At 33.3% G+C, this 27,806-nt stretch overlaps 1 protein-coding gene across 10 annotated transcripts; it reads right to left on the reverse strand.

Moving 5' to 3' along the window:
* Positions 1-531: 531 nt before the first annotated feature.
* Positions 532-27,107, reverse strand: LOC106074236 (terminal uridylyltransferase 7-like). 10 transcript variants are annotated; one of them, XM_056030613.1, is made up of 30 exons: positions 26,964-27,107; positions 25,031-25,066; positions 24,116-24,749; positions 23,711-23,781; positions 23,375-23,491; positions 22,801-22,978; positions 21,287-21,433; positions 20,353-20,552; positions 20,000-20,119; positions 19,849-19,914; positions 19,037-19,211; positions 18,472-18,903; positions 18,157-18,383; positions 17,388-17,535; positions 16,310-16,402; positions 15,794-15,894; positions 15,366-15,527; positions 14,822-14,911; positions 13,692-13,805; positions 13,463-13,537; positions 12,462-12,639; positions 11,829-11,876; positions 11,565-11,665; positions 10,584-10,942; positions 9,658-9,757; positions 7,708-8,024; positions 6,423-6,500; positions 5,697-5,799; positions 4,086-4,139; positions 532-3,352 (listed from the first exon to the last, which is right to left on the reverse strand). In XM_056030613.1, the coding sequence occupies exons 3-29, from the start codon at positions 24,714-24,716 to the stop codon at positions 4,095-4,097; spliced, it is 4,446 nt and encodes a 1,481-aa protein (XP_055886588.1). In that variant the 5' UTR covers positions 24,717-24,749; positions 25,031-25,066; positions 26,964-27,107; the 3' UTR covers positions 532-3,352; positions 4,086-4,094. The 10 variants fall into 10 exon arrangements, with proteins under 10 accessions (XP_055886588.1, XP_055886587.1, XP_055886590.1 ...); XM_056030612.1 differs by having other exon boundaries at positions 25,021-25,066; XM_056030615.1 differs by having other exon boundaries at positions 23,717-23,781; positions 24,945-25,066.
* Between the last annotated feature and the right edge of the window lie 699 nt (positions 27,108-27,806).

A 27,806-nucleotide genomic window follows, 5' to 3' on the forward strand; every position in this document is an offset into this window, starting at 1 on the left:
AATAAGTTTACTCAAGCACTAGATCTATAGTTTCATAAAAAGGCTAGTGATAATAAGTTTACTCAAGTACTAGATCTATACTTTCAAAAGATTTGTCTTGCTGTTTAAGCTGCTTAGTTGGACATCAGTTTTCTGGAGAAAACAGACCACTTAATTATAAAATGATTACCATATTTCGAATGTTCCTTCAGAGTTAAAGATAATTTACTTCCTAGTCCAAACCTCCCACATGAAGACGGGGGATGGGAGCGGGAAGGGTTTGAACCTGGGACCATCGATACGTCTGAACAAAAGTCCAGCGCACAAACCGCACGACCAGGCAGCCATTTTAGTTGACAAGGTCAAAAACTTATCAAATCATTGAAAGTAATATAGAGAGGTTGTGTTTGCCCTTTTTGCGTTAAAGTAAAATCATAATCGGTTGTAGGTCTGTGTGCTATAATGTCACACAGGAACTCTAGATAAACTTTGACATGGTCTGATGCCTATCTGAATGAAGAGAACAAAAAAGCAACAACACTGTACACAATATACTTTGGTTCTATTCACTTTATTGCAACATATGACGAAAATTAATTCCGTTACCATCTAACTAACAGGATGACTATTGAAATCAATGAAGTGAATTCCTAGTCTGTACATAGTCTTCCTGAATTTAATTAACAAATGTTCAAATCAATTTACAGATTTTAAAAAAAAATGTTAACTATCAGGATGTCGATTGAATTCCTAGTCTGTACATAGTTTTCCAAAATAAAAAAAAAAATAAAAAATCTTAAAATCAATTTAAAGATTTTAAAAAAAAAGCTGCCAAGTGGTAGAGGAAAAAAAAAAATTGTCAGGTTAATGAAATTAAAATATTAAACATACAATTGATATTTGTTGTGACTTTTATCAGTTACAAAAAATGGCAATTGGGACAGGCGTGTTGCTACGTTGGTTATGTCGTAGCTCATTAGGCATTCACCACTCATACTTCATCTTGGGACACGAAGACAATCATCGGTTACACATTTTTTTTAAAAGGATTTCAAATATAAGCATGAAGGTATAATTTTTTATTTTTATTTTGTCCAAGACCTCAGACAAGGCACAGATTAAATACAACAGAGAAAACAATAATTCATAAAGGTCAAGGCAATTTCTATGTCAAGGTTTACCGATGATGAATTGCTCTTCCTGATCATTTAAAAACAAAACACTTCCCTTTGACCCGTAAATAAATTTAGTCTTGACATTCATACCAACACAACACAAAGGTAAATTAAAAGGGAGATAGACAATTATAGTAAGTAGCCGACACATTTACAAAACATAAATAATTAGTAATTACAGCAAATAGCTATTCAATTAGGAATCAATTCATATCATGTGTTTTCGAAAAAATAGCTCTGATACTGTACAAATGATTGATTTGAGAACATTCCGGAAAGACTTGTCAAATGAAAATAAAATTATCTAAGACGTGATTGACATGAAACATAAATATATGCACAAGTCAAAGGAGAGAGTGGTTCACTTAGGGTTAAACCCAGCTAATAAAAAAGGCTTATTGAATAAGAATCTTTTGTTATAGACAATTAAAGAATTTCTATATTAAAGCCTTCACTATAACAAATTTTATTGCATACCATAGAAGGAAAAAAAAAAGCAGTTTTTGTCATACTGGCCATGGAACTTTGAGCATCTTAATACATTTTCTGATATGCCGAAAATTGTTGACTTTCTTCCTCTATAAAAATTATAACAAAATTTTACATTTAGCCAAGTTGAGTTAAAACTTCAAAACTCTAACAAAGGTGTTTTTTTTTTTTTTGTAATGTAGGCTGGTCTATTTACTTTCAAATCTAAAATTGAAACTAAATTGTAATTTGAAATAAAAGGTCAATATGACCTACGTCAAAAGCGCTATAAAACATTTTTTTTCTACTTAAAAAAAAGTTACCGTAAAACAAAGATCCTCTTTACAATACATGATATGCATTAAAAAAACACCACAATATAATTTAGTTGTTATTAAGTCATCAGTATTATGTACAGTGAATAACTTGGAACCAAGATTTATTTAAAAAAAAATGGCTTCTAATAACAAGGGGCTATTGTTACCACAAAAAGTAAAGACTGGATTAGTAATCAGTTTTTGATAACAATTACATTTTTTTTTCCCCAAAAAAATTATTTTGTTAAAAATATAGCAACAAACAATTATTCTTGATGCTAAACATGAAAAGCTTCAAGAGTCAAATAAAATAATTTTTTTTTGAAAGGACATCAGCAGCTTTCAAGTTTCAGCATATATAGTTTCACATATTCTTACACTTCTACTAAAACAACAACTTGTAAGTGTAAGATTATAAATATATATATTTTTTTAAAGACATTTTACATTTATTTACAAGACTTGTAGTTATTTGTAAATACAGCTAACCTTAAAGATTATTTTAGATACATGTTTTTTTTCCCCCAATAAATTCTAATATTGATAATAATTATAAAATAAAAAATAAAACCAAATTATTAGTAAAGATATTTTGACTTCTATAAAAATAAAATTCATTCAGAAAGTCCATAAATATTTTGTTTATATAATTTGTTAAGTTGGATAAAGAAGGTGTGATTAAATCAAGTGAAAGAAAATAAATCAAAGGTATATAAAAAATATAGATCTCTAATTTAAAATTTTAGCCTGCTAAATTGGGTAGAAACACCCAGAATATTAGGATTAAATTTCTTTTGTTTGCTTGGTTATCCAAAGACTCTTTTTTGTATCATGTTCAAAAATGAAATAGAAATATTTGTTTTTAAACTTTGATAGGAGCAAGCGAAAACAAAAATATTTTCTTCAGCGTTAGGATGTCTCAATATCAGCAAATGGCTCAATGAAAAAAATCCTAACTCTTTGTGGCACAAGTCAATATATTACCTTGATTCCTATGTAACAGATTCTATGGTCAAATGTACAGCTTATTTACAAAGGACAATTTGAAGAGAGCTATAAATGTATACAGCAAGGAATTGAATAGAGAAAGCCGAAAGAAAAAAAAGAAACTATAAAACAGAATGATAACAAACTTTGTATCCTACAGTACGTTACACAACAGTTTTCTTCTTTAAGTCCTGTATAAAACAAAAAGTCGACATAAGAAGATAGAGATTTTAAAAAAAAAAATTACACAATAAAAAATAAGTTTAAAATGGGGTGATCTATGAAAACGTGAATCTTAAATCAGAATCAGCTGCTTTACAAATTTCAATATAAAAGACGAGTAAGACAAGTCAAAGAGAGTATACTACACATTGAAGAAAGCAGTTTTCATAGAAATAAAACTCATCAATAGTCAGCATCTTTAGACTGAAAAAAAAAACAAAAACAAAAAAACAAGTAAGTATAAATGTATTGTAAACATTAAAATGAAATTAAAATGGATGCCTTTAAATGAAACAGAACAATTCAAATACCAATTAGGAAATAATCAATTGTCAATCATGTCAATGATATAAAATCAAAAAGCATTAAATTATTTCTAAATGGGAGACATGGTGGCTAAGTGGTAAAGCGCTACGCTTCCGAGGCAGGGGTTTCATGTTTGAATGTTGGTAAAGACTGGGATTTAATTATATTAGTAACCACTTCCCTAAATATAAGTATTAATAAAAATAACCCCTAAAATTAGTTTTAAACTCCTAACACAGTTAATACAGTCCCATGAAACAAACACAATCCTAAAGCCGTAATAATAGTAAAAAAAAAAGTTTACAAATTTGACTCTAAATCAGTACCAGGAAAATAATGAAACATGCAAACAAAAAGGAGAGAAGACAGTATCAAGGTATGTCTGGATGCCATGCTAAGTATGGCAGGACACAATAAGACTTCAGAATAAGTGATGGCAAGTGATTTCATACCTATTTTCCCTGAAACAACTTTTAAGACTTCTTTTGATGAGATGATGTAAACACAGTCATAGATTAACATTCAAAGTTGTAGCTTTTGTTTGGGTCCATCACAAGCCATATGAACTCAATAGTAAGTTAGGATTTCTAACAAATTTTCATTTTATATAGGATTCAAAATGTTGCCTTACCATTAGCAGTTATTGCTTTCGTATCTGAGTTTGGTTTGAACTTGCATCTAGAATCTAGGGAGACCAAAATTTAAAAAAAAAAAGAAAGCTTTATTATTGAAAAAAAAAAAACAATTAATTTTGAAACTAAATTAAAATTCTACAACTACAAATTTTTTTTAATAGCTTTTATATAGTGCTACTTTCATGCTTATAGCATGCTCAGCGCTATGGTCCAATCTCAATCGTGGACCAATGGGGGAGGGGGTATCTGGGAGAAGGTTTTCTGTGCTGCCTTTAGAGGCTCAGTAAACACAACTCTGCTTAGGTCGGGTGTTGAGCCTCGAGCCCCATTCATAGGTAGCCAAGCCAAGTTCAAGCGTACTTAGCCTCTCGACCACGCTTTCCACAATGAACCATTGGACAAAGTGAGTTTGGAGAATTGTTGAAAAGAAATAAAGAGTAATTAAGTTAGAATGACAGACAAACAATAACAAATTATGCAATTAGCTTTAACCACACTAATATACTAATAATGGCAATGTCTTTGATTCCGAATATACTAGCTCAGTGACAAATATGAATTTTGAGCATCAAACAAATAATTTGCAATAATGGTGGAACAAATGAAAACAGAAAACAAAAAAGTACAGTCGAAATTGCTAACAGAAATTGAAAAAGAGAAACCTGGTAAAAGAAACAAAACAAATAATGAAAGATAGTTGAAGAATACATGAGACTTATTAGAATTATTGCATTTCGAATAGAGAACAAGCACAATATACAAAAAATATTTAAAAAAATAAAGCTACATCTGTAAGATTTTTTTCCTTCTCTATCAAACAAAATTAATTAATTAATTGGTTAATTTTTTTTAATTGATCAATGTGTTTTTAGAAGCGATGAATAATTGTGCAAAGTTTCAACTTGATCCGAGAATGGGAAGTGGTCGAAATAACGTGAACAAAATTTGTAATAGGCAGACAAAGTGAGAGAATAAAGTTAGTAAAAATCATCCTTCAAAGTACTGTGGAAGGGTATGAAGAAAGGGTAGTCCAAAGAAAAGCTGACTGGACACTATGAAAGAATGGACTGGCTTATTTCTAGACATTCTTCTAAGGATAGCTGCTGACAAGGAAGAAGTGGAGGGCTTTGTTCACAAGAGCCATCACAGCATCTCTACAATGCAAGCCAAAAGACTGATAATGATGAAGAAATAGAAGAGACAGATAATGGTTTAGTTGTACTATAGTGCACTGTCAGGGAATGGCCTCTGAAAAGGAGAGCTCTCACAACTGCATCGGGACACACTTTTGAGACACAAAGCAAAGCCCTTGTGAAAGACAGTCGCAGAGGACATAAACTTAAATAGACCCTGGCGGACAATGGCTTTGTCTGCATCAGATGTGGAAAATATCAGGTTGCAACTGGGTTGAACTCATCCTTAATCTTTGGAATCAAAGATATTGTCATGATTGTTAGTACACTATCAAATAATTAAACAGCTTATGAAACATCTCTCAATTACATCCACTTATGGAGGATTAGGCCTAAATGATTCTAACTATTAGCAAAGCCATGTGTACTAAATGGCAATAGTGTTGAGCCTATTGCCACAACGAAATAATATACCTGATTGTGAGCACTTGCAAAAAGGTTCTGGACAACAGGATTCATACTGAATTGGCTTCTAGCTAGCTGCGGGACTGCTCCTTGACTACTCATCAAAGGACTGCTAGGGTTAAAATAAAGTATATCATCTATTTACACAATTGTTAATTGTGTCTGAGTGATAGGTAAAAAGAATAAATGAATTTTAAAGGATATGCAAGCATCAGTCACAATAGTTTTAAATTTTTTTATAGTTTGAAAAATGATTTCAGTCTGAAGCCGGCTAAGGTAATACTGATTTGGTTTGTATAATTGTTGTAGGTCATACAATGAATAAAACAAAATACAAATGAACTTAACGATGCCAATTTAAAAAAAAACAAACAAAGACACTTAGAAAAAAATAAACATTTTCTTTCTATGTGACTGCTTTAGAAAAAAATATATCACTGGATATTTTGATTACATTTTGAGATTTTAGAAACAGAAAAAAAAAGAAAATGGTAATTTTACTTAAAATAATTATGGCTTTTTTTCCCAAGTGCTTACGTTTTTTGGGACTAAATGTTAAAATGCAGTCTGTGTGAAGAACAAAAATCAAGATCTATCAATTTTTCTTCGAAGACTAAAATGACTGGAACTGACATATTCTTTAAAACATATTTTTTTTTTTAGTTTCACCATAAGGTGTTGTATGTTATATCATTTACTAATGGTTCTGCATTGTGTCTAATCTTTAGTACTCACTTATAAGGGTAGCCAGTGTTTGGGTAGTTGGCATTGCTGGGCATATACCCAAAGTTAGTTGGGGGACTCATTGCTGGTCTGAGGAAGAAACAGCATCATCTATAGCTCTATTTTATATTAAGAACTTTATGATGCCATTATTATATCTCTTATCACAAAATCTGACAATTCTACTTCAACGACCATGGCTGTAGATATCTATTAATAACACAGTAAATAAATTTGCTTATACAGCCAAATTGTTCATTTTAGGGAAAACAGGAGTAATTTTCCAGAAATCTCTAAATGGCATCTAATCAGCTCCATAAATCACTGTGAATGTCCTTTCCTTATTTGTTATACATGTTTTGAATGTTCCTTCAGAATTGAAGATGTATACATTCTAGCACTAACATACCATACCACAGGACCAGGAAGATATTGCTAATGTGGTAAACCAGAAATGCCTCATCACTGTCAAGAGAAGTAGATAACAGTCTGGCTAAAGCTAGTAACATGAATAGATTGTTCTCTCTACTAACTAAAATCCAAGTCTATTATTAAGTAACTTTCCATGGTTCTGAGACCTGGGTGCTGTACAAAAGAGTAACTAACGTTTATCAAACACACCCAAAGGCGAGGTTTTTATGAATGTCAATTTTTTATCAGGGCACCTTTCACAAGATGGAGGATCGCCATACACCAAAGGCAATCTTTTTCTGGTGAGCTTACAGAAGGGTGGCATAACAGAAGTGCTAGATGCCTTAACTGGCACATAACAGAATAAATGGCAGGAAAAGGCTTCCATAAGAGACAGCTGGAGAACTCTTACAATGGAATACACTTTTATGCTTTGTCTGCATTGGTATGTGACAAAATATGTAGGTCACAGCTGGCTGGAAGGCTATGTGAAATACCACATTCTTTCTTAATCTTCGGATGCCAAGTTAAACCTTATTATAATTTTCCTTATGTAAGTGAACTGACAAAAGCTAATAAACAAAATTTGTAAAAAGAAAATAAAAATAGGTAAATATGTGCACTAAGAAAATGTTTAAACTTAAAAGAAAACAACATTTGAACTCAATAACAATAACATAAAATTTAAATAGTAAATATTTATAACAATAAAACTAGGTCATTCTAAAAGAAATATATATATATATAAACACAAGTATTGTAAATAAACCTTTTTATTATTCCTCATAAACAAGTTTGACATGACTGAATAAAAGAACTAGAAAACTAGGTTGGCAGTTAGTGGGGAAACTGTGGAGCTATTTAAAGTTTTTCTGGGGATTCATACCTGGTTAACATCATTGGCTGGGGGTAGATGCCAGGAGGCATGTTCCCTGGATTGCTATGCTGTTGCTGTAGATGCAATTGCTGTTGCAACTGTTGCTGTTGCATCTGCTGCTGTTGTTGCATCTGCTGCGGTGAAGAGAGGTGTTGTGGCATGTGCTGTGGCGGATGGGGGTGGTGGTGCTGCATCATATGGTGTTGGGGATACTGATTGTGCTGCGACTGAAGGTACTGGCTGTTGTGGAACACCTGCCCCTGTTGGAAGGACCTCAGCTGTGTTGGGGTGACTTGGTGAAGGTGTGAATTACTCGACAAATTCATCTACATGAAAAAAACAAACAAATATTTTACAATTATCTATTTCTAAATGAATTACTGGCATATAGATTCTACATCAAACCATAAAGAAAACAATGATGTGTTTTACATTGATATATATTACATAGTGAACTATAATTGGATTGTAAAAGGAAAAAAAAAGGACTAGACACAAGATGCTATTAACAGATTAATATATATTTAATATATTCTATGTAAGTAAATTTTAAATTAATTTAAAAACAACATAGACATGTCTTAATATTTCTAAGATATAGTGAGGACAAAAAAGTTTATGGTAAATGTCTGGTGACAAATTATTGTTTTTCATCTGATCGGTATGAATAACTTAAAAAGTCATTGATGAATTGAAATTTAAATTTACAATTAAAAGTGATTTTAAATGTCTGATTAAAGAAAACATAAAATTGTCTACAGACTAATCTCTTACCAAATAAATAAAATTAAAGGGCAATAATGAGGTTAAAAATATTATTTTTGTTTGTAAAATGTTTTACATGTTTCGGATGTTCCTTCAGAGTTGAAGATAATTACTTCCTAGTCCAAACCTCCCGCAGGACGACGGGGGATGGGAGCGGGCAGGGTTTGAACCCTGGACCATCGATAAATCTGAACCACAGTCCAGCACGCAAACCGCACGACCAGGCAGCCATCCTCTGTTTAAACAGAGTAGGTTAAAAGAACAACAAGTTTGTATGTTTTTTTTACCAAAATATTCAGTCTACAATGCCCTTCGCGTGGCAAAACATGTGAGTCACAGGTGGGGCCACATAGCCATTTGAAATACTGCACAACTCATTAATCTTCGGACTCAAAGGCAAGCCTTATATCTTCAGTCTATGTATTTCTTATGGTTTAAAAATAATATCTTAATATCGAACTTCAATATAAGGAGAAGAAAATAAAAACGTTTTCCTAAATCTCAAAAAGCTAAATGAAAACTTTTAGTAGTGAGGCATGCCAGTACAGACATAAACAATAAACATGATTGTAATGGAAGAGAACAGACAACAAAAAATGTCTCTTAATAAAAAAAAAAAAAGGCTGTAATTGTTGCTTCTAAGACAAACAAATTATCTTATTTTTAAGCTGCTATTCTAATCTTCTCTTAGGTTTTTTGGTTTATAATTCATGCATCTTGGTTTTAACAAAGATTTTGTTTATCTGTATGAATCCAGTATGTAGACTTAGAATCAGAATTGACTTGTTAAAATCACATTAAAGCATAGCACAGCATTAGTGTGCAGCCTAGGACATAATCTCTTGGCTTCCTATCAGGAAGAGACATCAACTGATAAAAGATTGTTATCTCAAGCCTGTTTTTTTAGTACCAGTAATAAAAAAAAAAAAGTAAAGTTCCCCTTTCAGACCTTGTGGTCATCTGGTTCTGTGGCCCACGGTTAACGAGGGTGTCATGTAGCCAGCACAACAACTAACCACCTTAACTTTTCCTCAACTAATGTCAGGACCCATTACAGCTGGGTGGATTCAAAGGGGCCAGAAGATTCTGAAATAAAAAATCCCAGTCTTCACCAGGATTCGAACCCCAGAACCTGGTTCGGAAGCAAAGCACTCTACCGCTCAGCCACTGCGCCTCCGTACCAGTAGTACTTACAGATAATTGACCAGATGACACAGCCTGGGGTGACTGGTTTTTGTTGGCATTTGCTGAAGAGTTTCCTTGAGCTCCTTGACTAGCCTGCCCTCTTTCTCTTCTGTAAAAGCACATGAATAACTTTTTGTTTGTCAACTCTAAAACATTTCTGAGCATTTTCTTCAAGTAAACAAAAAAAATGCTGTAAAAAACATAGAATGACTTCGCTGTATGACATTTATATTTCGTAAATGTTCTCCAATTTCTGATCACATTGCTACATCATCAAATGACTATCCATAAAATTCTTCCAATGGCAAGCCTCTCAAAGTCTCAGTCCAACTCCTGGCCTTCAGGAGTGGCTCAGATATTGGGGGTGGTGGAACGTAAAAATTGTACCAGAAAAAGGGCAAAGGCAAGTGTCTGTTGCCTGAACCAAAAAAGCTTCAGACAGGAAGGGCTTGTTAACCTTGGTTGGCTACCCACCTAAGAGAAGGCATCTCTTAATCCAAACCTAAGTTGCCTTGCGGCTAAACCCAAGCCCAAGAAAGGCTTGAAGATCAGTTAACCTTTAGGCAGCTAGCAGCACACTGTGCTAAATTCTGGCAGACCCTATGACCCTACTGACCCCAAACTGTATTGGCTATTGCCTCTTTTGGACCCAACAGCTGAGTGGAGAGTAAGAACTGCAGTGTGGGTGGCATGGTTCTGACCATAGCCAATGGCCAGTCTCTCTTCTCGTCCTCCACAAGGTGAGACATAGATGAAGCGATTCAGAGCGGCAAATAGTTACTGACAAAATTCAAATGGACACTGTAAAAATATCTATACCAAAAAACATATTTTTAGAATACAGTTAATTTTAAGAATATAATATGGGGTTCATTGCCCTTTCTAAAGTCAAATATTTATCTCACTAAACTATTACTCAGATTATAGCCTTTTACCGTTCAGTGTCTTTGCTTGATATCTGGTTCTGCTGGCCTCTCTGGGATGGGTTCCCTTGACTTTGTGAAGTCTGAGGCTTCTGCTGTTTCTGTGGCGGAACTAGAGATGTTTGTTTCTGAGAGCTCACTACAGCATGCTGTTTAGTGGTTTTGTACTGCGCCTGCTGCTGTTGTGACTTGTACTGTGATGAGAGCTGCTGCTGGGATTTGGTCGGAGTAGATGGCAGCTGCTTCTTTTGATCCTCATACTTGCGCTCAGGACAGTGTCTGGCAAGATGACCAATCCTTCCACACTTTCTGCAGCCTCTGACATTAATGGGTCGATTTTCCGACAGTAAATCAGTGTCAAAGAAGTAGTCCTAATGATAAATTTGAAACAGTGGCTTTTACACTAGGAATCGGACTTGCAGTGGCATTATTTATATTGATTCAGAAACCATAAGTTATTTGCTTCATGATATAAAAATAACAAGTTACTATAGAGGATTGAGCTACACAACTGAATGTCCTAATAGATGCCAAGATTTTTTATTCAGCATATGTCAAAATAAAGTTTCACTTTCAGACCTTGTGATCTGAGGAGGCAGATGATGCTACTCTGTCTTTTTCTAAGGTCACCCACTCAACAATCCCAACTTCAAAATTCTAGCTTTCCTCTGGATATGAACTCGACACAGAAGCCGACCATGGCCATAATGCCACACACTCATCATATGAGGACCTTCATATGGGTAAAAGACTTATGTAGGTGAAAATGGTTAGTATTTTTCCTGACATATAACACTTGGGGTATACACTTAGGTACACTGCAGAATACTGAAACAGGTGAACCTTTCTCAATTGTCACAAAGACCTTAAAGAAATACTTTATTCATAAAAATACTTTTAATTTGTGTTGATTTTTGAATTGATAAAATAAGTTTGTAATTAGTTTTACTAAGTTTCTTTATAAGAATTACATCAATATTAGTCTGAACTTACTGATGGGTTTTGGTATTTATCAAAGATATCCATATTGTCATCAATAGGACTTCCATATAACATTCGTCCATTGATGAAAGTTTTGAATATGAAATTCGTCACTAAAGTATAACAGAAAAAAAAAATGAATCAAAACATATATAAATTTTGACAATTTTTTTAAACAAATTTTTCCCATCAAAGATTAACAAATTTCATTACACATATGGCTACAATGGGTTTAATTTTAACATTGATAAAAAGGTAAAAAAAACAACAACTCACTTTTTCTTGTCAAACCAGATCCAAGATTATGGTTTAAATCAAAAGGATCTGTAAAAAAAAAAAAAAAAAAAAAAAACCATCTTCATTAAAAGTTACACAATCACAATTATGAAAAGAAAGTAATTATATTCTATCAGTCATTTTGACAATATAAAGATACTGTTCCATTCAAGGTGCACCATTTGTCATAATGCTTGGAATAAATTTGCTAAAACCTTTTCCCCAACTAATGTCAGGACCCATTAGAGCTGGGTGGATTCAAAGGGGCCCGAAGATCCCGAAATTAAAAATCCCAGTCTTCACCAGGATTCGAACCCCAGAACCCGGTTCGGAAGCAAAGCGCTCTACCTACCCCTTTCACTTTGGAGACATCACTGATAGCTCTTCTTGCCCTTTACAGTATGCCATTAAAAATAATGATGTAACAAAAACAGTTTGATTCATTGGAACTAGTGGATGGTATTATAAAATAGGTAGCATTATAGAAAGTTAATATACAGTCTTTGGTCATTTATATCAAACAACTATAATCCAAGTGGGGACATAAGAGTCCTATCAAACACATTAATGTATCCCTATACATCACAAATCTCATGTTATTTAACAGTAACACCAACAAGAACAATTACCAACCTTCAATAGCTAAACAAGAACCATTCCATAATTTTTCAAAGCGGGTCAGAGGGGCATACTGTCTAATACTAATGACTAGTTCCTTGTAGTTAAAATCTTCAACATAAAAGCGTAGGAATCCTATCCACAGTTCAGCTACAGAAGATTGATTTTTTCCTCTATGTGGCCAAAGTCTGTCCTGTGAGAGATAAACATTTGCTACACATGACAAAAAGTTGTTGTTTTTAATTGAATAAGAAAATTATGCAAATTATTTTAATACCACCCCCACTAAAAAGCAAAAATAAAACATTAAATAAACTTGCTTCAAATAGACATTTTGAAACCCTAATGGAGATTTTCACACTAAAATTTTAACACAGCAATCTGTTCCTTGCTTTAAATGTAGGCAGTTTGTAGCCAGTCAGTACTTGAAAGCAGGCAATCATGTTTTTAGTATTTTAGTATTTAAGGTATTAAGCTTTAGTTATTCAGAGGGAAGAGTTAAGTCAATCAGCAGCACTGCTTCTTGTACTAGTCATTCATATATATATATTAATACATATGTATCTTTAGCTAATACTACTCATGAACTGTAGATAGTTATTCTACTATTCATACTGTGGACATTGTGATTATATTATGGTGTTAATAATTGTATCTTAATTGTAATAAGCTTGTATGTTTGTCTACAACAAAGAAGTATGTATATCATTTAAAATGTTTGTCAGATGCCACTCTGTTCAAGTATAAATTATCCATCCTGACTTTAATAAAATCCTACATAAAACCAAAGTCCTGCAAATCCACCCAGTGACAAGGGTCAACAGTGCAGCTGAAATTATCTTATAGTTAAAATAATACACTGTGAAAATACAGGCAATCAAATATAATCAAAACAATGAATAATCCCCATGGACCTATCTTAGATACAACTAAACAAGTCAATATTTAATAATATTAATTAATAGTAAATAGGTTTTCTTTTGCATTACAAGGTACATGTTTTTATTTGAACTTACTAGCTGTGAGGCATCATCCATGAACCAAGCTTCACTGCCTTCAATTTCAAGTGATGGTTTTGTCCCTTCGTAAAGCTAGGAGATAAAGTGTTTCCTTTCTTCTTAATAGAGCTTAACGTTTATATTAATGATTCTCAACAAAAAAAAAGTGTTGTCACTTGAAATTAGCATGTATTATTTTCACTTAATTAATCTATAAAGTATGGTTATACAATTTCATACAAATTACCTCTTGCAAGACAGGTATGAGTGGAGGCTTGACTTGCTGTAGATAATACAGCATCATAAGGATGTAGGCATAGGACGACAGACTTCCACGTGAGGCATCTCCGATATCACAGACCTAAAGGATCACAACATCAGATCATTTTAATGTATGAAAATCACATGTGCTAGCAGTATAGGACAGAGAGGTAGTGCTCCGAAAGAAAAGTCAAGAAATGTCCTGATCATAATTTGTACATAAGTCTGGGTTCCCTTAAATGTATATGTAGTCATGAGGAAGGATTAGATGTGTTATTGTATTTTTGTCAGTCCATGTGCTGCAAATTTATAGCAGGTCTTCCTTAAACTCAGACACAAAAAGGTTAAATGATGAAACACAAGTGTCAATGTAGAAAAGTTTGTCTATTAGACAAAAATATTAATATCCACTTAGACAAAGCTCATGAAAAAAAAAAAAAAAAAACATGCCACAAAATGCAGCAGAACAATTTTTTGAAATGATTAAAGAACCACTTGACTTAGATTACTGCCAAAATCTGGATGCAATTTTTATTCTCTTCATCACCTTCTAGAAATTTCTTGCTGGTTGTTGATGTGGCATGCTCTTAAGATTGTCTTGAGTTTGAATCCCACCCACTGTCACACCCTGCCACCCTGCAGGAGGTTTGGTCTGAAACAACATCTGATACTGACAAATTAAATTGAGTCAGTTCTCAAGAGTTCTTGTTTTTTATTTTATCAGAATGTTTCAACCATGTGTAGCTTCTACAAGCACCCTAGTTCATGTTATCTTAAAGACTGTTCTACACTTATCTTACTGCTTTGTTTGTCTAAAATACACGAATATTCTGTTTTAATAGCCCAAGGGTTCAGATAGTCTACAAGGGTAAATTTTACTTAACTGAAATGTGAATATAAACATAAATTATATCTCAATTTTTAATTGGCAGATGAATTTTGTTTTTAAACCTTATTATTACACCATAAAACTCTGTTCTAATTTTATGTAGCAATTTTTTGCTACACTTGTCAAGGTTCAATTTTTTGTGTTAAAAAAAAAGAAATAGTCCTCACTATCTTCTTGGCTCTTTGACTCTACCCTAGCCAGTCTCTACAATTCCATAACAGACTTACCTTGGCAAACGTTTTAATTGTGTACCCCAACACCTGAACTCTGGGATCAATTTGACTGTAGCAATATAATAGTTTTGTATTTTGCTGAGCCTGAAGACAAAAGGGAATCCCCATTAGGACAAAAGAAGTCATAGGTTACAGATTTTTTAAAATAACTTTTGAAATCAATAGACATTTTAATCAATATTTAATAATAATATGCATAATTAACCACTGTCGAAAATGCAAATTAAAACTTTTTAATGACCATACCACAAGGTCTTCAAGGCTCACAAAAACCTTTCTGGGAAAAGTACCAGGAAAAGGGAGAATAGACAGACAGAGAAGAGATGGAAAGACAACAATTAAGATTGGATAGGCCTGTCTTCGAAAGAGTTTCTATTCAAGGCAAAAGACAAGACAGTGAACAAGATAACCTAAAGTAAAAAAAAGCAAGTGTTTTTTTTTATTTTATTTAAAAATAATTTCTGCACATGAAAAGTAAGCCTATAAGAATATACATTTAAAAGGATAGATATTAATACTTATCTAAACAATTACTCACTAAAGTATTGTACAGGCTGATGTCCCCTTCAATTTCAATTTTTTTTACAGTAAATTTAACAATTGGCACTTTAGCTGTTGTAATGGCTTGTACAAATGCCAACTCAGGATGCTGTTTGAGTCGTCTGGCTAGTGTTTCTATAATCGCTACCTTGTCTAGTTTCTAAAAAATAAAGGTAAACAATAGGATAATGTCTTAGAACTAATGTCATGATTCGTTTACCTATACCCCTTAACAGCATTATTGAATCAATTTTCTTCATTAAAAAAAAAAAAAGATTGATTTAGAGTATATACACATAGACAACAAAACCATGTTGTTAGATAATTTTTTTCCACAGAAAATTTTTTTTTACAATAGTTTTTATATTCTCAGTAAATTTGCGCTACAAGTGCTGAAAAATTGCCAGGTAAAAAAAAAAGACTCACTGCAGGATTATTTTTCTTTGCAAATGTCATACAGATGTCTATGTCACTTTTATAGAAGCCGAATCCATTGCATGAAGAGCCAAACAGAGCTAGCTGTGCATCTGAAATTCAGTTCACTTACAATCAGCCGCATAATGATTCAACGTCATCATAACATTTACAATAAAAAAATTAGATGTGACTCTACAGCTTAAGTTTCAAATTTATATAAGAATTTGAGATTATCTTAGCTTATAATTAACATATTATATTACCTTAGCTTATAACTAACAGACATTCATTCAAACAAGATAATTATATCCTATGACTCAACCTACATTAATTTTTAATACCGGTACTGAACATTCTTTGCTGCCCTAAAAAATTTTGGGTAATTAACTTCTTTTTTTCTCTTTTTAGGGAAATGAAAAAAAAATTAAAGAAAATAATATGGACAACTTTTAAAAAAATAACAAAATTTGACTTGCTGAAAGAGATTTCATTATAATAATAATTGAGAGTAGCATAGTTTAGTACCTTCATACGCTGGTATGCGTTGAATAAATATTTCCAAGTTCTTGAGAATTAAATATCTTTCTGCCAAGCTTTCATCTGTCAAGCCCACTTCTGCTGTAAAAGACAGTGGGAATAAGATGCTGCTGCTAGAATAACGAAAATCCAACTATGGCTGCCTGGTCATGCGGTTTGCACGCTGCACAGTCATTCAGATTTATCGATGGTCCAGGGTTCAAACCTTGCCCGCTCCCATCCCCTGTCATCCTACGGGAGGTTTGGACTAGGAAGTAATTATTTCAATTTTGAAGGAACATCCAAAACATGTAAAACATTTTACAAAACATGTCAGAAGTTTCCTAGAGTCAGCATATATTTGAATTAGGTTGATGGGAGGTGTTCTCAAAGTGGGTCATCACAAAAGATATCAAGATAAAGATACCCTCAAGACCTTCCTAAGGGAATGTGAAATCAACATCTGTGATGTGAAAGAAATAGTCAGCGATGACCCATGCAGCTCATGCTATGACCCAAAGCTGATAGCAAAGTAAAAATATAAACCCAAAAAGTCAGAGTTAATGTAATAAAAGCAGTAACAGGCCAAACCTAACAGTGCCTTAAATGTAAGTGGCTTTTCAAAGTGAAGATTAGACTACACAGCTATCTAATCTGTGTGTTCATAAGAAATGAGTTAGTGTTAATCTTCGACAGTGAAGAAAAAGGTTCAGCAGAAGTATAACCCACAAGTTTCATCAGAAGTATAGCCCAGCAGAAATATAGCAGTCTTAGAGAGAGATTATAAGATGTATGTAGATGTTTTATATAAATCCTATTCTCAAACAAATCCAAAAATAACATATACATCTAAAAAAATATAGTGTTGTTTTATAGATATACATAATAAAAATGAAATAAAATAAAACAACACCCAAAATAAAAACTAATAACAAAAAAAACTTGGATATAGTTGGTTTTTTTTTTAAATGTATATATCATGTCCCATAAAAGCTTTAAAAAACAACAAAAAAAACAACAACAAGGGACTGACTTATTGTCAGATTACAAAAAAATTTACTTTAATAAGAAAATTGTATCAACTTACAAGGAACTCTGTTCAGTGTTTGAGTTAGGACTCTTACGTGTCGAGAGGTCAGTGCAGGTAATGGCAGTACTTCAGGCAATTCATCTTCAGGACAGTTGTTCTTCAGGTGACCCTCCTGCTCACAATACATACACACAAGAATGGGGCCCTGCAAAGGAAAATAAATAAATCATATTTAGTTCTCATAAGAATTTCAAACTTGAAGCCAAGCTCAATAATAATCTCTATATTTGACTTAACCCATTAACATCAGTATGGTTCAATGCAGTATTTGGGGTTGATACAAGCACTAGATTATAATAAGAAGCACTGCCATTTTCTTTCATATTATCTATCTATATATATATATATATATTTACAAAGCTTATATCAACTCACTGTCTGTGGTTAAAAGTTTGTACATGTTATTTCACCCACCCCCAATCTCTGATCAAGCTGAAATTTTGCACAATTATTTCTTTTACCTGAAAACACCCTTGTTAACCGTGAGCCACATAAACAGATGGCCTTTACATCATCTGCCCTATAGACCACAAGGGAAACTTTACTTTTGACTTTTAATATTATATTATATTGTTCTAACGTTTATGAGCTTATAATACAAATGAACAGACTTAAGTATTGAAGCAGAAAAATGGTGTAAAACAATGCTAAATACAACAAGGATCATTTGTTGTTTTCAAAATACAGGCTTTACTTCTGACAGGCCAAGACATATACTTAGAAACTGAAGTCTGGTAACATAAATATATAATCAACTAGTACTTACTTTACCGTCTGTCAGGAAGGTTTCTTTAGTAAACTCGTATGAAAGTTGGTAATCTTGCCAGGGATCTACAAGTAGAAAATCCTCTTCTTCATCTCCATCATTTTCATCATCAATGTCCTTTGATATACCAGTGGTTCTCTCATTATGTGGGTTACCCTGGATTTTCAGTTTATTTTTTGTCTGCGAATGGCTAACTGATTCTGTTGTACTGGAGGTTGAAGCTTCATCTAAAAACACCAGAGCATATGTAGTGTTAGGATCATTTTTACAGAGTTACAGATTTGAAGGGAAAGAATTTTATAGGTATTGTCTCACCTGCATTAAGATGACTTGACGCTTGTGATCTTTGTAACGATTCAGACGTCACGCTGGAGCATTCATTGGTACAAGAGTCTTCGTCGTCATCAGCAGATGAATTTCTCTCATTTCTAGTAGCCAATCGGGACGTAAATTTAGCCAGCAAGGGATTAGGTGGGATCACAACATCTTCATCACTTTCCGTTTCTCTGGTGTCCGTAGGTGTTTGATTTTGTTGTTGTGCTCTTCCGCTGCTTTCTCCATGCTGCTGACTGCCTTTCATCTTTTGTCTCATATCCTTGAGCTCTTCATCAGATATAAGAGACTTCCCTTTAAAATCTCGAGGCAAACCAAAATAATAATACGACTTTTTAACTGCATCTTGCCAGTACTCATAAATACGAGCATTATTTAGCATTCGGGTTATATTTTTCTTGGTCATGTAAGGATCTGGAAAAGAATTCATAAAAAATTGCAAAAAAACAAAAAAACAAAAACAACAATTCATTGTGCCGGACTTAAAAGAGCTACACAATTTAACAATAAATATTCTGTTACCCTGATGCAGTAAAGGATTCATTACCTTCGACTGAAAGCTTTTTACTGTTCCAAGGTTTGGTAGTACGCTTCAGTACTTCATTTCTGATTGTAACCACATTCGTAACTACATCAAATTCAAGGCTATAGAAACGTATGAGACCTAGCCAGAGTTGACCCAAACTTGATTCATTTCTTTTTTGAAAAGCATACTTCATCACCTAGAAAATCAATAACTAAAATTATTTATCAATACATTCTGGCAACACAATGGCCCACCAGGGAGGGCAAATTCCACCCACTGAACAGGCTGTAAGCTTTCATCAAACCCTGGCTATAATACAAAAAACAGAAAAGGAAAAGTGGCCAAGTCCCAAAAAGCCAGTGGAGTCTGGGAGCGCATGAGGCGCCCTGACCGCACTTCCCCGTGGTGGAGGCTGTCCAGGCCTAAGCAAGCTATTATAGCACAGTGCAGGACAGGCCAATGTCCTATTGGCTCATATTTCTCACGGCTATGGCCAAATTTTGATTCACGGTGCCCCCGCTGCGGGGAAGAAGAGGAAACCATGCCTCATATTCTGTTTGACTGCCCCAGACTTGCTGATCTCTGTCTCGACAGGTCTGGGAAACCCAAAATTCTCGACCTGTATGGCGACATTTATGCACTACGCAAGACAGCAGGGTTTCTGTCCAGGGCTTTTGCAAGAGAGGATTTGAGCCTCTCAAGCCCTCACTCAAATGGAGTTTGATGATGATGATGATCAATACATTCTGACTAGAAATACAAAAGCTTTTTTTTTTTTAACTTTCGACTAAAATGTGTCACAGAAAACAAAACTAATAATAGGGAAATGCTACCTTCTTCCTCATTCTTTCAAATGCTGGGGAATCTTGATGAAAGTCTCCAACTTCTTCACCTGTCACCTATTTAAAGAAATTGAACAAGTCATGAATCTGCAGTACAATCTAGATATATTACAGAAAAAAACTCATTCTGGAATGTTCTTACCTTAGGAGGAGTTATAATAGGCAAGACCTGAGGGCTGCAGTTCTGAAGGTAATAGATGACCATCAGACTGAGTGCATGTGGTGGAATGAAACCGTCATAGTGACGATCCAAACCAAAAATCTGCACAAAAATAGAATTCATTTTTAAATTAAGTTACTATTGAAATGCAATTTCGATATTTAATTACCCAATACTCGCAATATGACTACAAAATGTATTTAAATGTTCAAAATGAAACAATTAGAAACTATTTAAGGATTTTCTTTCATTGAACTCTCCTTTCTATCACAAAACTTTGAGCATTTTTAATACGAAACAAAATTTATTTTTAATGAAAATAATTGTAGACTCACACTGGCCCAGTATCTGAAGGCGATAGCCAATTTTCTAACTCGTTCATCAAAATCTGAATAAATAGCCAACAGTTCTCCTGAACAATGAGCATTGTAGCAGTGTATGGCAATAGTGACCTGATAACCAGTGGCCTCATCTGTCAACAGCAGAACAGGCACTTTGGCCAAGAAATCAGTCCGGACATTAGAAAATCCTGTATCTAGAAAACCAAAACAAAACCTGACAGCAGCATGATCAAGAGTTATCCCCCCTAATCATATAAGAGAAAAACTAAATAAATACAAATCAACAAAGTATAGAAATTATTTTTTTTAAAGTTATAATAGAAACATTTAATATTCAGCTTAATAAGAAAAATCAATCAATAAATCAATGTATAAATATTTCTATATAAAACATGCATGCAGAGAGAGAGTGAAAGAAAAGATTCAAACCCAAGTTAAGGTCATCTTGCTGACTGTTCAAAAAGATAAAAGTTCCCCTTTCAGACCTTGCGATCTATAGGACAGAGGGTGTAAAGGCCATCTGCTTCTGTGGCCCCCGGTTAACGAGGATGCCATGTAGCCAACACAACGACCAACCGCCTTTACTTTTCCCCAACTAATGTCAGGTACCAATTAGAACTGGGTGAACTCAGAAGCCTCCAAAGATCTTGAAATAAAAAATCCCAGTCTTCACCGAGATTTGAACCTGGGACCTTCGGTTAGGAAGCCAAGCGCTGTACCACTCAGCCACCGTGCCTCCCTGACATTACAAACAACAGAGAATTAGGTCAGCCAGTCACCATCAACATCAACAAAAGGTTTGAGAAGCTCAAAACCTCTCTGGATGAAAAACGAAAGGTTGCTTGCAGTGCAAGCTAGTTATTCCACTGCCATATGCCACTCAACTTATTATCATTAAGAATTGTGGCATGTTAATCTGTCAGTTTACCTTTTTTATCTCTTAGGAGTATATACACTTCATTCAAAAGTACTGTCAGTTTCTTGTCTTTGTCAGTGGAGTTCAAGTCCACATTGATGTCTGCTGTCTTTAAGCCAAATCCAGTCAAAGATGACCCATACATGTGAATTAAAACCCCTGAAAAGAGAAACAACACATGTTGAAATAAACGTAACTAAATGTATATATTCATTATTGGTTGCACATCATACAGTTGTTACTTTTATGTATAGATACTTATGCAGTTTGCATATGTGATTTTGCTGTTATAATTCTTTTCATCGCAGAATTAATATTCCTTTGCTGTGATTGAGTTTGAAATATTACCATATCATGTAAGGCATAGTGTTTTGATAGTTTAAATATTTCTCTTATTGAGTTTTTGTCTCTCTCTCTTTCTTATTTCAACTCACACACTTACAGGTGACATGATCGTGTTGTTAAGTTGCTTGAACTTTAATGCTTTCATTAAAGGGACAGGAGGTAAAATAAAATTCTTTTTCTATTTATTTTCTCCTTTGCTAGAATATGCTGAACTAGGCAGCAAGAAATAAGTTTACAGAATGAAAAAAAAAAAAACCTCAGCAAGGTCAATATAATATGTGGCAAACTTAGCAATATCAATAAAAATCACAGCAGCAGCAGGTATGATTAAGAAACAAACTTAGCAATATCAATACAAAACTTGGCAGATAGAAACAACTATGATTAAGAAACAAACTTAGCAATGTCAATACAAAACTTGGCAGATAGAAACAACTATGATTAAGAAACAAACTTAGCAATATCAATACAAAACTTGGCAGACAGAAACAACTATGATTAAGAAACAAACTTAGCAACATCAATACAAAACTTGGCAGATAGAAACAACTATGATTAAAAAACAAAACTTAGCAATGTCAATACAAAACTTGGCAGATAGAAACAACTATGATTAAGAAACAAAACTTAGCAATGTCAATACAAAACTTGGCAGATAGAAACAACTATGATTAAGAAACAAACTTAGCAATATCAATACTAAACTTGGCAGATAGAAACAACTATGATTAAGAAACAAACTTAGCAATGTCAATACAAAACTTGGCAGATAGAAACAACTATGATTAAGAAACAAACTTAGCAATGTCAATACAAAACTTGGCAGATAGAAACAACTATGATTAAGAAACAAACTTAGCAATGTCAATACAAAACTTGGCAGATAGAAACAACTATGATTAAGAAACAAACTTAGCAATGTCAATACAAAACTTGGCAGATAGAAACAACTATGAAAAAAAAAAACCCTCGGAAAATTGCTTCTCCCCTTAATAGTAATAATTATCAGGGCTTGTAATACAAAATTGGCAGCCGATTGTTGTAAGAATTAACTCTTTTCAGATATGCGCATGGACCTTTTTTGTTAGGATTTCTTTAGTATTAAAGCTATATATCTGTTTTGTTCTTTTTTTTTTAAATAGATTTAGAATGTTTTAGAGACAGAACATAAAAAATTCAACCTGGATTTTTTTCCTGGCAAATCTTTTCTAGTCTTTTGACAACCTCCATCCGAGATTTTTGTTCCGCCTCGCTAATACCCTTTTCTTGATACACCTTTTCTACTGCGGCAGTGAGAGCTTCTAGCTGGCTAGGAGTTGGTGGAGGTATTGCTTTCAGAAGAGCGTCCATTGCACTGACCTATAGATTTTATGTTTAAGTTATGTAAACTAATAATTTCGATTTAACAAAACGTACTCAGAGAACAAATAATAAATTGTAAAAAATTATAATAAAATTTATTTCATTAAAACTTTTAACATGGATTTCAATTAAAATGAAAACTTTAATTGTTTGTTTGTTTTTTATTGTAAAATGCAGGAATGCTTTTTAATAAACTACATATATCTCTAAAGAATAACTACATCTAGCTCTAAAGAATAACTACATCTATTTCTAAAGAATAACTACATCTATCTCTAAAGAATAACTACTTCTATCTCTAAAGAATAACTACATCTATCTCTAAAGAATAACTACATCTATCTCTAAAGAATAACTACATCTAGCTCTAAAGAAAACAAAGTACTTCCTTACTTCAATTCTTCTACAATGCCGGTTATCTTTTAAATGTTTCAGACAGTCTTCAACTAAATCCATATGATACTCACAAAGATGGCAGAAAAATTTGGCTTTAGGAAACCGAGCATTTTTCTAAGAAAAAAAAACAAACACAGAAAATGATCACTAATAATTCTGTTTAGGATACAAAATGATACTGACTAGCAACGACTTTAAGGTTTGACTTAACATATTCTAGACAAATGTATATACTAAATATAGATAGATAAGTTTATGAACATAACATAGTCTTTAATATGTGTATTCAGAAAAGCCAACTATTTGTAAAAAAAGGGATGAAACATTACAAACCTTTACCTTTTTTAGAACAACTATTTTGTTTTGTTCTAGTTTCTGTAAAAATTCAGGATTCAAATCTTCATCTATAAAATTTAAAAGCAGTCATTAGTTTACCCAACAAGAAGAGTATTGTGTGAAAGAAAGAACATTTTTATGACGTTTCTTTTTATGTCCAGGAACCCTCAGATGCCCACGGCACCTAGTTAAAACTACAAGCCTCTTAAATTTCATGAATAAAAGTGAAATCGAAACCATATGCGAGACCAAAGTGCCAGCCCATTTCTTTCAATTCAGCAGTTAAAAATAACTACATGATTATGGAAAAATCATATATGAAATTTGTTATTCTCATGGCTGCAATCAATTTAAAATATAATACCTAAAATTAAAGACTTTAAAATAGAAACAATCATTTACCTCCCTGCCTGGATGGTCTAGGTTTATTGTTATTAACATTACTGATGCCACGAGTTCCTGCATTTTCTACTTTTTTAGAATCAGGTCGATTGGGTTTAATATCAGGGGCAGATCCTAGAAGTGGAACTTTGTCTACTTTTTTTTTCCGGCTTTCTTCTATTTTTGTAGAATCTAACTGAGCTGCAAGCTCCTCGGGACTAAGTGAATCAGCACTTTCTTTCCCAGAGTCTGCTTTTTCTTTCTCCAAATCAGTCTCTTTTGAATACTTGTTTTTGGTTATTTTAGCTGATTGTACTTTACTGGGTAGCTGCTTCTTCTCCAGCGACATCGAGTCCTGTGCTGAATTTTCATGGGACACATGTTTTTTCTTCTGTTTGGGCAAAGGGACAAGGGTGAGACTAGTGCGTTGTGCAACGATGTTTGGTTTATCTGCAGTAACACTGGTGTTCAGCAAAGCATTCCCATTAATATTTACTGTTGAATCGGATGAGTCTTGACCAATGTCTTCATTCTGAATTTCTAATTCTACAGAGGGGTTTTTGAGTTTTAACATCTGCTTCAGGTCTTGAGTAGCTTGATGACTGTTGAATCCTTCAGCCATGATATATTGTTATCTTCAAAGCTTAAAGTTGGTCTGAATTAAAAATAGAGTAAAATATATGCTAGATGCTAATGATTTAAAAAGAAATATGAAGAATAGTTGAAACAAGATAAAAAAAAAAAAGTATATTTTAAATGCTTACAATATATGTTGCTAGTACAACTTAATTCTACCAGAACCATGGAATTTTTTTAAGTCTAACTCACATATAATTTAACTAAAATATACTTTTTAAAAAAATCCAAGAAAAAAAAATTTTGCAAATGATAAAAGTTGGTGCTCATAAGCACAATCCATAGCCAACCATTACTGACTAAACGGTAACTTTTCTTTACATCTTATCTGGTCTTCTGTAAAATAGAGAGAAAAAAACAACATTTAAATCTGATGTAAATGAAGAATAGTCATTGTAGGAGCAAAAAAAAAAGGGAGGGGGGTAAATTGGGCCATTCCAATTCAATGAATATGAATATATATAAGATTTAACAAAAGGCTTTTCAGTTTTTAGATTTGCAACATTAATGTATAGTATGCCAATTTGCACTACTCTTTCTCACCTAATGAATTCCTAATTTATTAAGATGATTTTCTAAAAAGAATTTTATTATATAGTTCAGGCTTATTGTTGCATTCATGCTAAATATCTATTCAAGTGGCATTACCAGTTTTTGTCTGCACATAGAGGATTGATAGATTAATTTACAATGATCAAACCCATTACAGACAAACATGCTCTATATTATCTTGAATGTTTTCTTTCTGCATTCTACTTTAACATGCCTATTGGCTTGTCTCAACCCTTTTAAATACATCTTTTTTTTTTTTTACATTTTTGTTATATAACATGCTCAGAGCACTATGGTCTTTTGTGGACCAGTGGGGGAAGGAAGTGCTCAGTAAATACAGATCAAGCCTCATTGATAGGTAGCCAAACAGAGGAGGGAACCTGCTACCTCTCCAATACCATCTCAAGATAGATTTCTTTCTAGTATACAAAACACTAAAAAATACGAAACACTTAAAAAAAAAATTCTGTTCTTTGAAGAACATTCATAACGTAAATTTGGATTCCAAGTATATATTGTAAATATATATGAAAAGAAAAACTTGAAAATTGTGTTTTAATTATATATGTCTGAAATTTTCTTTTCTTTTTGATAACATGCTTAAAACCTTCCTGCGTCCCACTGTCAGAGCTTATAAGCACTCCCCCACACATTAGTTGGTTAAAGGGAAGGGGGGGGGGGGGGGGGTGTGTGTGTGTGTGCAAACCATTTTTTTTTTCCTCTGAAGGGGTGCAAACGGTAAAATTTTTGAGTAGCACTGACTTAAAGCATCTTCTTATCTTGTAGAATACAGACATTACATCAAAAAAGAAAATGAGTATGCCCTACACATGCCCTAAGGTCAATCTAGTCATGCATAAATTTTTCTTTTTTTTTAAGTGAGGCATGGTAAGATTTTAACCCTAAAGCCAAAAGTTCAAAGTAGAAATGAAAATAACAACTAGACTCTATACACTAGAAATACATCTCTATAAGTAGTCTACAATATAGTAACAGTCAATAACAAAGTTTAGTGAATGTGAGGCTGCAAGGCATAAATTTCTTGGCTAACTATCAATCAAAGGGTCTCAAGACCTCTTGAACCGAGTTGCGTTTGATACTAAAACAATCTTAAACAATCTTGGCTTTATTCTTTTTCAATAGAAGTTTATAATTAAGATTATTTTAAAGCATCTAAAAATAAATAATACTAGAGTCTAATACTATAGTAAAGTAAATAGACTTGACCTAGTCTAGATCTAGATGTGATGCAGACCAAAGTCTAGTTTTAGTAGACTACTTTAGAAAGAGTACAGAGTCTACATATTATATTATTACATACTTTTACTTAGTTATGATACTCTAGAATTTAGAATATATTATAGAGAATAGAGACTAGTTGTCTGCCTAAAAGTGAAAGAACACTTCTAAGACTAAGATCTGGAATCTAACTCTATTCTAGATATATCATATTCATAATCATAATGTTGATAATTATTGACCGTGAATCATGATTGAAGTTTGAAGTGTTTGAGTTTATTTATTTTTAATATTTTTATTAAGTTTTTCACTCTCGACTCTCTCGATTGTTATGGCGAGGCAGATAAGAGACTTTGATAATATAATATTACTGATTACCGATGTTCTTGAAAGCCACTGAGTAATAAGTAGTAAGACTTTTATACTTAAGAAACAGACTTACATTTGAAGTAAAAATAAATAAGTAAAGTCTAAAAAAAGAGCAGTTGTGGAACAGAAAGCAAACTGGTTGTTTTCATAGAATCGGAAGTAATCAAATTATTGTTAGAGTAGTCTCCCTCTTTCCTTTTGATTTTTTTCCCCCTAGACTAGAACTACATAGTCATAGATCTAGAAATTGTATATCTAGATCTATCTCCTCCACCCCTCTGCGTAAAAAAAAAAAAAAAGGTTTTCACTCAGAATAACTCAATCCTAAACATTTTTTAAATAGGCAACCCATAGGCCTACGTTAGCTGACTATCGTGTGGTAGCCTATGTGTAGGGCTCTGCGCTCTCAAATGTCGTTCGAGGATCTGGTTCATAATGGTAGGCCTAGTCCTGGGCGTGGGATCGAACCCTGCCCGTTGTGAGGTTCGGACTCTCAAAATCTAAATTTAAGATACATCCGAAATGTATCAAAATAAAAATAAACGCACAAAATGTATGCCTACTGATAGAATCTGAGCGCCTAGATCAGCGGTTCTCAGCCTTTATATAGTTCTGCGACCTCCCCTCCCCCCCCCAACTGTTTTTTTTTTATAATTGCCCATTATTCTACGATCCCTCAACCTTCTAAAAGCCTGGATAACAGTGGTTTCATTTTTTTTAAATCGTTATCACAAGGTAAATATCAGATAAAGCCTAGGCCTACATGTTGTATTTTCTTTTTATATACTTAACATTGACTGGCTGGTTTAGATCCATATTATATAGGCCCTATATAGGCTATAGGTTTACAAATCTACCAGATCTGTTCTTTATAAAAAGCTTTTCTTTTAAACACAGCTACTGCCCGCATAGAACT

The sequence above is a fragment of the Biomphalaria glabrata genome, chromosome 5, assembly GCF_947242115.1.
Source record: "Biomphalaria glabrata chromosome 5, xgBioGlab47.1, whole genome shotgun sequence".
Classification (NCBI taxonomy): Eukaryota; Metazoa; Mollusca; class Gastropoda; family Planorbidae; genus Biomphalaria; species Biomphalaria glabrata.